The 17,338-nt window shown below is 34.6% G+C and overlaps 1 protein-coding gene across 1 annotated transcript; it reads right to left on the bottom strand.

Annotated features, from left to right (window-relative positions):
* Positions 1-11,717: 11,717 nt before the first annotated feature.
* Positions 11,718-16,990, bottom strand: LOC107435039 (mitochondrial-processing peptidase subunit alpha). Its single transcript, XM_016046579.4, has 13 exons — positions 16,735-16,990; positions 15,788-16,027; positions 15,391-15,687; positions 14,789-14,956; positions 14,460-14,627; positions 14,241-14,321; positions 14,065-14,131; positions 13,795-13,892; positions 13,373-13,445; positions 13,212-13,282; positions 12,955-13,004; positions 12,095-12,207; positions 11,718-12,013 (listed from the first exon to the last, which is right to left on the bottom strand). Exons 1-13 carry the CDS (start codon positions 16,771-16,773, stop codon positions 11,961-11,963), a joined length of 1,518 nt encoding a protein of 505 aa, XP_015902065.2. The 5' UTR covers positions 16,774-16,990; the 3' UTR covers positions 11,718-11,960.
* Positions 16,991-17,338: the final 348 nt, after the last annotated feature.

Genomic DNA, 17,338 nt, shown 5'->3' with positions numbered 1-17,338 from the left:
TGTATAGGAAAAAGAGGTTACATAAGTTGCAAATATGGTTTTTGCTCTTAGAAAACTGTTTGTATATGGGATTGTTGATCCTGTAATTCTAATTGGTTTTTCTGAATTAGTAACCTATTCTAATTCAATTGGTGAATTGTAGGTGTATTATATCATTGAAATTGCTTGTCATTGTCGTGGTCAATACCTCTGGGGTCTAGCCTACACATTTCCTTCTCTACTTTTTTGGGATTCATTGAGCATACGTTGAAAAACATATAACTTGTTGGATTTCCTTTTCACGTATGCATTTTTTCAACTGGAAATATGTATGAATTGTGTATTACATTTATTTTTCTACCCCTGTTGATCTTATATAGAGGCTGTTGTAATTTGTATTCAGGTGCTGGAATTTCCCTTTCATCTTTAGTAGTTGTCGAAGGAAAGATTTGTTGGAATCATTACTAATATTGATTTTCTATATATTTCAGTATTGGAGGAGCAAGTGATGGACTGAATAGAAAATTGAAGCACAAAATTTGCAATCATTAGAGTTACAAGTGTTTGCTGAGAAAATTACACACACACTTACAGAGATAGAGAAAGAGATATATATATATATATATATAAATAGATAGAGAAGCATTGGTGGTGGTTTGTCCCCCATTAATGTAAGTTGCTTCTCTGAACAAAACAGAAAAATGTTGTAAACTAATTTCATTTTAATGCAACAAACTAATCTGAGAACCTTTATTTGTGCTGTATTGAATGATTTTTTAGAATTGTTAATAATTTCCATGATGGATTATTTTAGGGATGATAAGTCATCTCTTTATAAATTGCTTAATTTTGGACCTTTGTCATTATGAGCTATGCTTATAATATTGTGTTATTTGGTGTGACGGAAATGTTTGTGTTGCATGGTTAGAATGTGAAATGTGAAATTAAAACTATTATGAAGTTGTGTTTTTGTTTGAATTTAATGGGAGGTTTAAATGTGATACCATAATATATGTGTTAGAACCATAGGTTATCCTTAGGAAGCAATGTCACATGCGCATGGTTAGTTTGTTGCCTAATGTATAATGTACACTAATATATAGAAGATATTGTAGTTTTTAAATCCACATATGCGCTGGTTTGAAAAGATTCTTTAGCCATTTTCATTATATTTTTGCACAAATCCCGTTAGGTGTATGTCATTTAGGTTCTGGAAAATTTTCCGCCTGGAGGAAAATTTTTCTTCCAGTCAGAAATTTTTTCCTCCAGGCGGAAAATTTTTCTTCCAGGTGGAAAATTTTTTCCTCCAGGTGGAAAAATTTTCCTCCAGGCTTTCCTCATGTCGGAAAAAACGTTTCCTCCATATGTTATGCTTTGTTGTATTTGATTTGCAGATAAATGGATTCAGATTACCAACAAAGATTTTGGGACTCGAAGATATCGAGGGCAAAGGTTAATTGTAGATCGAACTTCTGGAAAGCTGTGTCGGATATTAAGTTCAAGCTGACTCCAACCCAAATAAAGAAGTTTGAGGATAGCTGTTTTGGCCACTTTTTGAACGCCAACGAGATACAATTTAGTGGTCACATCGTCAACAGCATGTTGTATAGGCAGTGTGTTTGCGATGAAATAATTCTATGATATTCAATTTTGGAAGGCGTGGTGCTAGATTTACGTGGAGAAACTTCACCATAATTACAGGTCTACGTTTTGGTTACAAACCCAATAGGCGGGTTAACATCTCTACTCGTATTAGTGACACGTATTTTGGCAGAAAGCGAAAGGTCACTAACTCGGAGATAACCGAAGCTTTCATGACCGCACAGTGTCAAGACGATGATATATTAAAGTTGGCTTTATTATATTTCCTAGAGACGATTCTTCTAGGCAAAGAAAGCATGGCCACCGCACCCTAGAGACAGTTCTTCTAGGGAAAGAAAGCATGGCCATCGCACCCCATAATCACTTGGAGATGGTGGACGATTTAGAGTACTTCAATAACTATCCGTGGGGTACTTTATCATATACCATTACCATTAGATCGTTAAAGAGTGCTTTTGAGCATAGAGAGTCCATGGCTTTAAACAAGTTAAAGAGTTATAGTATTTGTGGGTTTCCTTTGGCTTTAATGGTAAGTTTATTACACTATTAGTTAAAGTTTGTTACACTTGCATTTATGGTGTGTATTTCTTTACTTATTCATTAATAATTTATTGTTTGACATATTTGGGGTTTTGAGACAATTCTTTCGTTAGATCAAGCATTTGGAAAGAAGTTGGCGGACATGGCATTCCCTCGAATTCTTAATTGGCATATTTCACAAATGCCAAGATTTGAGAAGGCCACGGAACTCTTAGATCATTGTGATGTAAGTATATGAGTTCTTCCACTTATATGTACAAATATATATATATATATATATATATATATATATATATATAAATATACATTCTAATATAGTAATATTATTTATAGACTTTTGCAGTATTTGTAGTAATATTAGTATTACTTAATAATCACTTGATGATAATCTCTTTTGTCTTTTGCATTATCCCGTTCATGACTTAATGAATATAATTGAATTTGAGCATGCATATATTGGCAAAATTGCATGCGATGTATGTAACACCCCGTACCAAAAAATAATCATGATTAAACAAGTTTGACCAAATTGACTAAATTTGACCAAGTAAATAATATATGGGTTCAAGTTGACTTTTTCAATAGCCAATATTTTTAATTTGACTAAGGTACCATTGTGTAGATCTCGTCGATATGAGTTTATAGACTGGCAGCATGCCAAATTCTGAGCTATGGATAAAAAGTTATGGTTCTGAGAAGTTTTAAGCATAAGTTTTAAATCAGTGTACAAGCCAGTCCCCAGTTTTTGTCTGTTAGTGACCCAAGGCTTTATATAAGCGTAGATAAGTGTGTCAAACATGAAACAAAGCCCAAAATATCCATTTCTTCACCAAAACTTGAGAAATTCTCTCCTTAGACCGGTGGATCCGAACTGGGTAGTTTCTACCCGTTTACTGTCGAACCGGTCACCGCCGTTTTGCCCATTTCCAACCAACCACCACTTACACGCTCCAGTCAACTAGAAAGATCACTTGAAGGCGAGCTCAGCTGTGAAATTTCATGGCAAAAAGTGGCCGGACGTGCCCAGATCGGGCCGGCGAAGTCCGCGGCTGCCGGTGAGGTGGGTCGCCGGATTTTCTCAGTTTTTGGCCATTCCAGGCCAACCCATATACCTTTTCCACTATTTTCAACCCCTCTGAGCTCATTTCAGTGGTTATTTTGTCCAGATTCCTCACCGTTTGAAAGATCCGACAATGGGAAGTTCGGCCGATGCTTCAACAGTATTTTCCGACCACCGGAGGAAACTTTGGACCAATGTGAGCATACTGATGAGTTCCTTGTCTCTTGGGCTTTCTGTCAATATAAAGTTTGTGAATTTTGGAGGTCGTTTGATGATTTTCCCATTTTTGGATCAATTAGTTAATTTTTGGATAAGTTGGGGACTGTGTTTAGACAAAATTGGTCAAATTAGTTAAAATTGGAATTGAATTAGTGAGATTAGATATTATTAGGATCCATTAGGTGATTCAATTTCGAAAAATTAGGCTTTGGGTGAAAATCTCCAATTTTGGATACCAGGTCCTAAGAACAGGCGGTATAATTGGACTGTCCGGTGTCCAATTTATGCTTATACAAGTGTCTCTGGTTTAGTTGTTTGGAGCCTGAGGAATATTTTATTATATTACAGGTACTCAAGTTGAGCCTGGAGGCGATCCTGTGAAGGAGCAGGCATGAGCATCTACAGTACTATGAGTGATTATATCATTTTTAAATGTTTTGGGTATATAGTATAATTTATATGTGGTTTAAATATTTTACGTATATACCATTTGATTGAAATGTTGTTTTATGCATATATAAATATTTGCTTTCACATATATGTGTTATCATTTTATATAACTTTTGATAATATTTTAAATTATTTCCAATTTTAATTCGTCCATAAATGGACTTGTGGTATTTAAATATTTTGGTAATTAAATTGAAGTTTTAAATCATTTTGGAAACTATTTGGTTTGAGAAACAAGATTGAAAATCATATAATTTTAAGCATGATCAAATATTTTATAATTTTATGTGTTTAAAATTGGTTTATGGTGAATATATTTCAATGTGGTATTTCTAGTTTTCGTATGAAATGATGTTTTGAGATTTTTAAAGTATTTAATTAAGCGGTGGAATTTTAAATGTTAAATTATGATTTATGATACAGTATCGTTTGGAAAAGTATATATATAATCTTACAAGATTGTTTCATGTATATTGTATTGTTTATTTTTAAATTGATGTACCATGTGATGCCAATACATTGGATCAGTATTATACCATATTATATTACAGCGTGTTAGGTTTACTACGGTGCCATGAGGTTGGTTTCATCTAACGGTTATCTATTATTACCACGGATTGTCAGGTTGGGTTTATCCGACGGTTTATTATTATTACCACGGTGCCGTGAGGTTGGTATCATCCAACGGTTTATTATTAACACAGACCATAAGGTGGGTACGTCCCGACGGTTAATTATTATTTCCACGACACCATTCATATATTGAGGGTCGTGAGGTGGGTGTATCCCACGCTTTGCATATTGGTACATCGTATGGTACATTGTATATGTTTGTATATATTGTTGATTTACAAATATTGTGGTGATTTCTACATTTTTATATTTATTTGGTGGAACTGTATTTATTATAGTTTATGCTCAAATGTTTATATCTTGATTTGAGACATTTCATAATATTACAATGATCGTTCATTCATACTTTTGAGCATCGGTTTTTATGATATTAATTGGGGTACAAGTTTGGGTTTTGTGAAATGATTTTTAAACAGGAAACTTGTCAAACGAGTGGAATGAGAGGTCTTGAGAGAAATATTTTTCAGAAATAAATCATTATTTTTCTATTATACTATGCCACTCACTGAGATTTCTTTATCTCATGTTTTATTATTTTAAATTCGTTCCCCTAGGCCTAGGCAGCTAGTAGCAGTCTACCTCGCGCACAGACTATCTTTTGTTCCTTCCACGACAACAGCCGTATTTATCTTTTCTTTACCTATTGTTATCTTCTGCACTTATTTATTACTTATTTGTACTCATAGACTTTATTGACACTCTTAGAATGCTCTAATTATGAATATGAGACTCAATAGAGACCATGGTACTCATGTGTGTAGTTATGGCCTGTAGTACAGTAGACCGGTTGTGGACTTATATATATATTGAGGTATTAATGTTAATGCTGGTGTTTGATTATCTACATTTTAAGGTGAGGTTCCATTGGATATTTTCTAGGGATTGTCCAGTGGGACCTCACTAGGCGGGATCACCCGGGAGGTCCTGGGAGGGTTCTCGGGGCGGGTCCTGTCAATGTACATCATGACACTACTCCATACAGTGTTGCACCTGTTGTCCGAGACAAGCCACCATAGGGAAGTCATGGTGAAAAAGATGAAGGTGTTCCACTTACAAGTAGTGGAAGAAGTAAGAAACGAAAACAGGCGTTTGTGGAAAGTAAGGGTAACGGAGGGAGGCGGTGAATGAGAGATAAGCCGACATACCAGCCTTCATCCTCGACTGCAGGAATTATTGCTCATGTTCTTGTTAAACCATCGACTCCATCCCAACCTCCAACGATTCCATCCCATGATGAGGTTTGAATAAATTGTATGAATGTTTATCTTTTTTATTATTGCAAGTACTAATCATTATTGTTTCTTTTAGGTACCTTTGAGAGAGAGATTAGCTATCCTTGAAGGTGAAGTGGCTAATATACGGTAAGACGTTAAGGATTTAAGAATCGCCATGGTTAGAGAGTTTGCAAGTTTGGAGACCAAGCTTGATAAGTTAATGAAGCACCAAGGAGTGGGAGTTGGTGCTAATGGGTTGGGAGATAGGATGGAAGCGGACGTTGAAAGGGATGAAAATAAAGAAGAGTTTGGTCCCATGCGACCCCCGTTGATAGACAGTCACGTCCATCCATTGTAGACGATGCAGGACCAAGTGTTAAGATTATTGAAAAAGTGTTTCCATCAAAGTTTTCGGTCGCGGGACGTGCAAGAAAGGTAGCAACTGCTAAGCAAAGTATAGATATTGGGAGGTGGGATAGGAAGGCAACAGCAGCTATTACAACTCCTTACAGTGTTGGAGGCTTGCAGAAAAAACTACAGCGTACTTTAATACGTACATGTTTGTTGAATAAATATTAACTATTGAATATGATTCTAATAATACTAATATATGTTATAATAATTATTTTTTTGTAGTGGTGACTATGGCATGTTTATACTCAAGACCATCGAGTTTTTACATGCTAGATTACTAGTAACATTCACACAAGATGACATAGAGTTCTTTAGGAGGAAGTATGCATATGAGGGTTACAACAAAGAACTAAGCATATGAGCTGGGTGGTGATGCATTTTTCTTTCCTTTTGTCATGTTTATAGATGCATATTCTTTATTATATTAAACTTTTAATTGTAAAGATAATAGTGGCTTATAATGTTCATTTAACAAAGATAACGATGTGTTATTGATGTAAGGATAACTAATTGACTTTATAGAAAATGTGCCATGTTTATTTACTAGAATTCCATTATGCACAAACGTCTTATGAACTTAATTGCAGATTCTAAAAAATTTTCCGCTTGTCGGAAAATATTTCCTCTTGGCGGAAATCTTTTCCTCCTGGAGGAAAAATTTTCCTCCAGTCGAAAATCCCATATGGAGATCAATTGAAGCCTTTGGATAATTTTCCGCCAGGCGGAAAATTTTTCCTCCAAGCGGAAATCGTTTTCCTCTTGTTCGAAAAAATTTCCTCTGAGTGGAAATCGTTGAATAATTTTTACTCCTATCAGAAACTAATTTTCTCCACTTGGAAAATCAATTTCTAATAGATTATTTAAGTTAATAGTGGGGTAAAAAAATTGAGAGTGGAGACAAATATTATGTAAGATGAAGATGGATTTAACAAAAAATGTATTGACATTTAAAATCAATAACCATTTTAAAGAAAATAAAAAATGATATATATTTGTTTTTCTTTTCAAAATCATTTAGACATTTCATAAAATGAGATGTAAACTAAAGATTTAAAATTGGCTCCAGAAAGACTTTTCTCATTTGGGATGAAAAAAAAAAAAAAAAAAGATTGCTAATAAATCTTCCACTGTCGAGTAGAAAATATAATATCTAAGATATGAAATAATTATCAAAACATATTAAACCATAACACTAAATTAAAACCTTCTAATTCGAAGCAAAAGGCAATGGATTCGTACATCTTTGCCTATAATGTCCAACACCACCGCATCAGCTACATCTATGTCCAATAACATCTTCACCTTCGGATGGTATGCATTGGATCATCGGCCTACCGGCTCACCTACGTGTCCATCTTAGTGGAAGAACAATACGACTTGCCATGTCATCCGGGACATGCCACTGTTTTTCATCTAACACAGGGTAAATGGACTCAGGATAAGTTGCATGATATGCATCCACGGTGTAGTAGTGAGAACACATGCCATAAGGAGCAATTTTGCGGTCTCTGCAAGTGGCAATACAATGATCACAAGGATATTGATCAAGATCGAAGACTTTACATGAGCATATTTTTTATTGGAGATTAACTGTACCCCTAAAAGTCTCACCTTCCATAAGAAATTCATGCATATTAATGGCTTTCACATGTAGTCCTATGGACTCCAAATTTTGTAGTTTGAGTTGCTATTTCATATGGTCAGTCACAGGCTTCGTCAATTTTGCACCTGCAATATGTCGCTCATAAAACCACCTTTGCAGTAAATCCCTATGTGCTCAATTAATACTACTACTGGCATCTCTCTAGCATCTAGTAAAATACCATTCAAGCTTTCTGCAATATTGGTGGTCATGATAGTGTACCTTCTACATGGAGAAAGAGAACGTGTCCACCTTATACGGTCACATGATTGAATGTACTGGGCAGCCCTACTGTTTTTTACCTCAATTTGCCCCATAGAAAATTCAAAATCTTCAACCAAATATGCACTAACTACGAGCATGAAACATTGTATTATTGTTTCATCTTTCGCATGTCCATTTGCTTTAATATTTCTGCTTATATGGTATGTACACAACGCATGGTATGCATTGGAAAAAATTTTGCTTAATACCCTTTCAATGGCGGGGTGTCTATCACTCACAAACACCAACTCTGAAAAATCTCCAATGGCATTCTTGAGATTTTGGAAAAACCATGTATATGCTTGCTCGTTCTCTCCATCTCCAATGCCGAAAGCCAAAGGATATATTTGCTTATTGCCATCCATGCCCGATGCAATATACATGTACCCTTTGTATTTTCCTTTCAATGTAGTTGCATCAATAGCCAATACAGGTCTTATGTGGGATTTAAATCCCCTAATGCTTGCTCCAATCGCCATAAAAAAATATATAAAATTGTTATTATCGTTTGTTTTGATACGTGTAAAAGTCCTAGGGTTCTTGGACACTAACTCATAATAGTAGGCAGGCAACTTAGTAAAATTCTCCTCTGGAGATCCCCTAATACTGTTAAGTGCATACTCTTTACCTTTCCATGTTTTGTTGTAGCTTATATTCAACCCATATTTCTGCAAAAAATCATGTTGAATTTCTTTGAGTTTGTAAACACATGCAATACCTTTATATTTACCTTCATATTTAGATTTGATACATTGCCCGATAACCCGGCTACTGGCTTGTTTATGTTCTCGATGCACGATATCTAATGAGCAACTGTGTACATTATCAAAAATTCTCACAACAAATATTTTTCCATTTTTAAATGTGGTTGCACGTAGTCGCCATTTACAAGTATTTTCCAAGCATGCAACCTCATACCGTTGTGTAGTTGACCATGTCACCTTGAACTCCTTATTTTCACGCATGCAATAGATACTCAGTTTATTCAGTAAGTCACGTTTGTTGCGAAATAATTGTCCAACTACTATGCTCTCACAGCCAATGAACTTTGACGAAAATATGGCCATAGAACCACTTCTGTTGCTCGATGATATGTGGTCACTTGTAGGACGATGAACCCTCACATCATCAACTCCTTCATTGTTCATTTCAAGATGCATATAATTATAATTGTCCGGCAACTCATGATCAAAATCTACATCATTATGATCAACATCATCCCCTGCCGCATTGTAATTCTCATCATGATCAATATTATGCAACTGTTCATACCCCTCATTGTTAGGAAACCATTCAGCATAGTCACCTCCAACAGTAATTCCTTCGTGGATGTTAAATGATGTCCAGGCCCCATGAACATCAACTTGATCTCTAAACTGAGTTTCTTGAACCATAATTTCCTGAGATGTAGCCTGAATAGGTTCAGTACCGAAAACTTGTGGTAGACGAACGCCAATTGGAGGATAAGAAAAAGAATGAAGATTACTCCCACTATCCGAAGCAAAGGCTGTTTGATGAACATTTCTGGATATATGTTCAACTTTCGAAATCACCTCAACATACAATGGAGGCCGCATCATTTTCATCCCTCCATTCCTCACTTATTGAAGAAAGCATTTCACATCCCTATAATAGCGTATTTCTGTAGGATCTAACTTTTCTGCACATCGTCCATATATCCATTTTAGCTTTAACAAATATTCATTTCGATCTATCTCAATAGAATTTAAAATCTCATCCTCTAACTCTAATTTTGTACATCTCTTGCTGACGGAAATCATTATATTTTTATAATTTTGATATTCCTAATTACCACCATCATTTTGTACAAAGGTTCTATTGTATAAAACCGCAATTACAATATCATCATCTTCCATTTTACTACAAAATTAAATGAATAATGTTAAACTAAATTAATAAATATATAAAAATTTGAACAATACTAAACAAACATATTAACTGTATTAAAAAAGTTGGTTCTGTTTTTTTTCTGCCAAATATAGTTTTTTCCTACTGGTGGAAAACTGACGGAAAATTAGCAAAAAATTAGCCGAAAACTTGCGAAAACTGACAAACTGGAGAAAAATGGTGGAAGCTCATCTTTTTCACCAAATTTCCTCCTTATTGTTTTTCGTAATTTTTGAGTTTTACACAAATTTTCTTCTATTTTCAAATTATATGCCACCTAAATATCTTTAAACTCACATATAATAGCTCATAAATTAATTTATTGCATACCCATATTAAATAAAAAGGTTAAAAATTTCAAAACTAACAAAAAATACAAGAAAAAAAAGAAAAAAGAGAAAAAAAACACATATTTTCTCAATTTCATCTAATAAAAAAAAAAGATAAAAATTTTACCTGAGTTTGGTTTCAGATATGACTCAGATATGAGAAAATACAAGAAAATGAGAGTGAGAGGAGATGAGTTTCAAAGAGTATTTGTAGCCTGTTAGAGAAACCCTTGCACAAAAAATGAACAGCTGTGTAGAGGAAGAAGGAAAGGGTAAAATAAACATATTGCTTAATTTTCAATTTTGACAAAGGTATTTTTATCCCAAAATGGCTAATTTTTTTTTAAAATTTTTTTTTACTATTTTTCAAAACCATTTATGAGAGGGCTACTTTTCGAAAAAACCCTTTCACATAATGTGATAATTTTTGTGTGTAGTGACCGTCAAGTTGTGGGAACATGCAATTTTAGCTCTTATTACAAATGTATGTGGTTAAAAACTTTTAACCATAGGCTTGTTAGACGCAACTATGATATTTATTGTGATTTAATGTTCTTAGCCACAAAATACAGCAAAAATGTGGTCAATAGGTAGTGGCCTAAAACATCTTGTAGATGGAATACATGCTATTGATAAGACATACAGTCAATGTTGTGCATGCTCACCCTCTTGATTCATTTATTTTATTTATTTATTTTGCTTCAATTAGATTTGATCTTATTTATGCATGCCATACGTCGCAATGTTAAAATTAACAACATCCTTTTGTGTTATATTGTTTGTACTTGCATACGAGTTTTAAATTATATTATAGTTGATTTATTATTTTGGATCTTGATGTATCTATATATGTAGGGCCCGATATTGATATAGTGATTTAATTTCATTAACTGTGAAAATTTTATAATTATAGGATCAATTAATCAATTAAGATTCTAAAACTGAGTCATATCAGCCCAATTATGGTATCAAACTCTGAACTTACAATGAATTAACGTTCCCATAAAAAGCTCAAAAAAATCTATATACACCAATTGGGATCGAGTACCAAGTTTGGATTGACATCAAATCCTGACTAGGTTTCCTAATTTTCTTTATATCTGAGTATTGTGAATGGAAGGGAACGCAACAAGCAATTTCGAAATTGTTTTCATCGGCTTAAATGGATGAGAACACAACCTGTAAAAGGACTTTGTCTACGAAATATAAAATTTCCCATGAGAACCCCTTTGCAATGTTTCCAGCACAGCATATATGTAGTTGATATTAGTGTTAGTATTATTAATATTCCGATAAAGATACATAGAGAAGAAATATTTAAAAAAAAAAAAAAAAAACACACAATTAAAGAGAAAGCGATAGGATTTTGAAGGGTTTTAATTACTAATAGGTGGGATTGGCTTAGAATCTTATGTAAGAAAAAAATAATAATAATATGGGAACAACAACAAAAGATCCTCAAGTGAGAAAATAAAGTAAAATCAATGCAAATTTTTCCTTTGATCATGAATGTTTTGAAATACACCCGCTCAACAAATTTCAAGCGAAAGATTTGAGAGAAATACAAAAGACAATCCCGGTTATAAGCAATGTGGATGACTTTTCATCAAAAATTTATTTCAACATTGTCAAAAAGGCCAGCTTCAAACAGCCTTCTGATCCAAAATTTAGGGCCACCTTTTGCGCTTCAAATGCTAAGGCAAAACTCATTTTGCATGGAATTTGCTGCTAACAGATTCGTAGCTGGGGACATTAATAACTGCCAGAAACGAAGGTAACAATATCAACAATTATGTTATGCTAATATAAGAAACCAGACAACTTGTTCGAAAATAATTACCATCCCCGCATGATGCCATTGTTAGAGGCGAAGAAATAATCTTCCGAGCGATGGAAGTAATGTCCTTCAACGTAATTTCATCTACTGTCTTTAGGAAATGTTCCACAGGCTTCCTGCGAAAGTGACACATTTTTATCAGAACCAGAAATTTCAAGTTTACAAAATATTTTAAAAAAAAAAGGCTTTGCTACTGAAGTATGTTATTCTTTGTGGTTTCATAAGATTTAAGCTTACAATCTACTCCATTTCTCATCCTCCTTCTCCATTGAGCCAAAGCCCAGCATCCACGTTTTTATATTCACTTTAACTCCAATCCAATGAGCTTAATTTCCCCAATGAATATTATAAATTACCATGTTATTGAGACAAGAGTAATAGCAGTGTACTAAGAAAATCAACATTCTATTTTATCATAAAAGAACATTTTGAGCCATGACATATAACATAATATATTTTCTATTCCTAAACTGGTTTTAATTTTCTTGTTTTAGCTTCTCATTGATGTCATGAAATATAATATAAATTTAGTCAACCCACCCATGTTTCATGAAAATTTGTTACTGAACTTCGGACTATTACAGGGTTTAAAAAAGAAACAAAAAAGGTGGAGGAGGGGAAGTGGAGAAAGTGACAAAGCTACTTGATTTAGGAAACAAATAATCAATATTCTTGCATCTAATTATGTTTGAACGAGCTCTAATTTTGAGATTCTATTTAACGAAAACCAAAACTTCCTGTTTCTTAACATTGCAATCTCAAAATTTTTCTTGAAATGACATGAGACTACCTCCCCCATTATATCATATGAGCAGAATGACAAATAAGAATAGAAATAGGCACAAAAATCTTTCATAGCATACCTCTCTCCATATGTCAAAACCTGCCTACCTATATCCTCGGACGCAATCATCTATAAAACAAAAATAAAAACAAACACCAAACGACAAATTATAACAGAAAGACAAACTTGTACATAGGAGAACCACAAATAAAGGCTTTGCAAAGGTTAAATCATCACTCCAATTCTTAAAGGGAAGTGAGGAAGAGAAGAAGTCTAAGACATAACAGACAACAAATTGAAAAATGCTCTTTAGAGAGAGAGAGAGAGATAGAGTACTCTTGATTCTAGATTCATTAAAACTGCAGATTTTGTGGCCTCCTTGGCACGATTAAGCTGTACTTGAGTAACTGCCGCAAAGGAACAAAAATGTCAGTAGGAGGAAATTATTCCAGAATTGAGGAAACACACCAACAAGGGGGTTGAGAGAGTGATAAAACCTTGTCCAGGTGTTGCAATTGCAATTAATTCTTGTGCTGCAATATCAACTGCTTTTGAGACAAATTCAGATCCCTAATTCCACAATCAAACATCAAGAAGTTTAGCAGATAAATTATAATGATCATAAAAATTAACAGTCAAACAACAATCCTGCATGCTACAAATGATAGTCATATCTACCATGAATGCCATGCTGACTTCCAAAGCAATAAATGTCCCAAAAGTTGCAAAATACTAGTTTCAAAAACATGCAATGGACAAACAGTAATCTTGCACTGTGTTTTCTAACACTATCATTTCGCACCAGAATACCATCTTGTAGAAGACGCCCACATCCAACCTCACCATCTCAACAATATATCCAAAAAATTGCAATTCATATCTACTGAAATAATTAAAAACCTCAAAAAATGAGCCTTACAGTGCTAGCATAAATGCCAAATAGTCCAGAATTATTGAATATACTGTTGAATGCTGAGAAGGATTGAATCTGTTGATACTCATTCAAGACCCGGAGATCTGTATGGAAATGCAAATAATAAAACAGTGATAAAAGTATGAGGTGTTGTAACTACATGTAAGAAAGGGTAATGAGAAATTAGGCAGAATTGGAGAGTTGTGAAGAAACTGTAGCACAGATCAATTAAGCAATTAAGCTAGCAAGTAATTGGATTTCCAAGATAAGACATACATAGTCTTGAGTGCATTCCCTTTCCAGGACCTCCAGCGGAGAACGAACCACCTCCTCCCATAAGCAACTGCAGGATTTACAGTTGTTAGCTCCATTGTTTTAAGCATGCAACCAAGTTAGAAACTTAAGAACAGGGAGAAATAAATTATTTGAATGTGAAGAACAAAATGCAGCACCTGGAGAACAGTCAAAAGAATAGCTTGCTTTTCTTGACGCCAGCCACCAGGAACTTCAAAAGCAAGGGCAACATGTGTGCTCTGACCATGTAAGAGTAAAGCAGATTAGCAAAGAGCAAATCTACATAATATATAACATATTTTCTACTTTTAAGCGATAGGAGAATGAGGAACATAAGCAACTCATGGTAGTAAAGAGTAGAAATAACAGATACACACCACTGCATCAGCTTGACGACGATAATCTCCTCCAACATACTTTGATTTTGGCTCTTCAAGACGTGGCATGCTTGGTAAGTCAGAAAGAAGAGGTTCTGCCATAGATAGGAGCTCCTCATGTTCAACCCCAGATGCCGCAAGTACCATTCGAGGAGCGGTATAGTTCTCCTACAATTCACACGGCACACATCAATTATATAAATATAGCAAATAAAGAAGAAACAAGGATAATAATAATAATATTATTAAAATGAATGAAAACAGCAAAAGATTCCTTATTTGAATATAGGAAAGTAGCATGCTGGAATAATAAGGTCTTTTGGACTTACAGCAACAAATTCCTCCAGAATGCTGCCATCCAATCTGTTCAGTGCAGTTTCTGGAGCCAGAAGAGGATTTGCTAATGCACCTGCATAACCAGCTGAATGAACTGCTTCCAAAAGTAATCCTTGAGGATTGTTAGAGAGTTCTCCAATCTCTGCTTTCACCTTTAGCAGCTGCGTAAGCACCCCAGTAGAATCAGAACAAAAAACATTGGATGGACAATAAGAAAAAAACATGAATAGCTATGGTCAATGTGTACTAAAGCTACACAAGGTCTTGAGCAAAAAATCTTCCACAATCCTTAAGGATCAACCTGGTATCTTATCCCAACTTATTAGAAGTTGAAATTTCTAATTGTTCAAACTAAATTCCTAGAAGGGCATAAATAAATTTACGGTTGTTGTCACTAATACTTATGCATCGAAGTAGTGTTACTATGAAATCAATGCTAGCTATCCAACATCTCTTCCCTCTTAAAGAATGGTGTGAAGATGTATAATTTGGGCCTTGGATATGAAAGATTGGGAAAAGCAACAAAATCCCTGTATAGAGAATTCTATAATCAGTGTAAACATTAACAAAGGGCTAAGATAGAAAATAACATTACCTCTTCATTGACTTCCCAATCTAAGAAGGCAGGATTTCTCACACTGTCAACAAGCAATTCTACCATCTCAGGAACATAGGTCTTCAGAGCATCAAAAGTGTATCCCATTTGCTCCCTAGAGGCCGAGGCACCTATGTTACCACCAATTGCTTCAACTTCTCTCACAATGCGCAAGTGGCTCCTGTTGGTTGTGCTCTTAAAGGCCATTCGCTCCAGTAAGTGTGAAGCCCCACACGAAACTGGTGTTTCATATATGGAACCACAATCAAGATATATACCTACGGAAGCTGCAGGGTTCTGATTAACCAACCAGAACGAAATTGATCAAAACAAACAATGAGAAAGATGTGCCTATAAATAGAGCATATATAGAGAGATAGAAGCCCATCTAACATACTGGTGATGTTTCTGAGGCTATTTTGACACCATTAGGAAGAGTTGTGATCTTAGTCTTGCTCGGTTCAACATGATCAGGCAGTGGAGGAGGGAGGACAACGCCTGCAAGTGGGATTTCCAATGGAGGAAGAGAACTTGAACGTTCCCCTGTCAACCAGTTAAAAAAACCTGCTGACGATGGCCTAGAGGCAACTGCACTCGAAGTTGCATACCTGGTGGCCCCCAAATTGCTCACACGGCCCTACTCAAAACAAGACAGTCAGTCTTGCCAAGTAGAAAAATAAATTACAAATGGTTATTCTAGTAGCTTGACCACATTGTTATCCTATGGAAAAAAACAAATTAAATAAAAGATAGTCCATTCTTTCATATTATATACAGAAAAGATGTTATAATAAAATTTTCAACACAGTATAATTTCCTAGCCCACTCCAAGGATTTAATTTTATTTATTATTTATTATTATTATTAAATTATATAAAAATAAAAAATAAAATAAAAAAAACAACAACAACAACATCAGCAGCAACAACAACAACAACAACAATGGAAAGTCAAGTAAATCATTCAGTTAGTTAACAAAACACATATTAAACAAAAACAGATAAATTGATGTCCTTTATGTTCCTCCATTTTCAAAAGCAACCAAACATATGGTAAGGAAACATTCCTCTTCCTAAAGCAACATATAACATTTAGTTATAAAAAAAAAAAAAATGCATCGAATTAAAACTTTAAAAAACATGAAATCATAACGGCTAATTTCTATACAAAAACAAGAAGAGAAAAAAAGCCATCATAAGGAAAATCCACAAATATCAGAATACATATCTTACAACTACACATTTAACATTTCCGGGGTAACTTACAAGTAATTCGGGTAAGCAAACGGAAACGAAAGGGTTTTTATTTAATTTTTGTTTATCTGAAGATCTTAGAGATACTAACCCTGAGAGACCTGAGGCGTGAGGCTGCGGTTCTGTACATGATGACTGACCTCAGTTAAAGTGAAGCCCTAGAACAGATTCCCCGAAGAAGAAGAAGAAGAAGAAGAAAGGTGGCTATTGAAAAATGGATAATGGAAAGTTTGGTATTTTTATGTTCTCTCTCCTTGATTTAAACCCTCCGCAGTAAATAATAAACACGACCGCTGTAATTATGGATAATTTCACTATGGTTTTGCCACGTTAGGGTTAGTAGATCCTCAATTTCCATGAGCTAACTCCACTCCTCCGACTAACAAATAAAATACGAGAATAATAATTTCCTAGTAAAATCCTGGTACGACCAACCTTCACGGTCCACGTGGTAAAATCGTTAATGACCTGTTACAAGGCCCAAAAAGATTAATTGCTTGCATACAAGTCGCAACGGTTTACTTTGGGCTTTTGACGTCATCTTTACAATACTTATACAGGAAAGAATCTTTGTGCATTCATTTGGACACGCTATACTCACTTTATACACTCACATTATGTTGTCACCGAAACCGGAAAGCCGAAATGCTTTTTTGTTACTTTTTTGGTCTGCGGACGAACTCAAAACTTTTTTT

The sequence above is a fragment of the Ziziphus jujuba genome, chromosome 1 (genome assembly GCF_031755915.1).
Source record: "Ziziphus jujuba cultivar Dongzao chromosome 1, ASM3175591v1".
In the NCBI taxonomy this organism is placed as follows: Eukaryota; Viridiplantae; Streptophyta; class Magnoliopsida; order Rosales; family Rhamnaceae; genus Ziziphus; species Ziziphus jujuba.
Note: the sequence above shows the minus strand (reverse complement) of the source record. Positions and strands in the feature narration are given on the sequence as shown.

Excerpts from the sequence above, each read along its gene's own strand:
- LOC107435039 (XM_016046579.4), bottom strand. The coding sequence starts at position 16,773 with ATGTACAGAACCGCAGCCTCACGCCTCAGGTCTCTCAGG. Across the intron at positions 14,132-14,240 it reads TTCTTTTGACTGTTCTCCAG|TTGCTTATGGGAGGAGGTGG; the intron begins GTGCTGCATTTT and ends TAAATCCTGCAG. Across the intron at positions 13,005-13,211 it reads TAATGAATCTAGAATCAAGA|ATGATTGCGTCCGAGGATAT; the intron begins GTACTCTATCTC and ends TTTGTTTTATAG.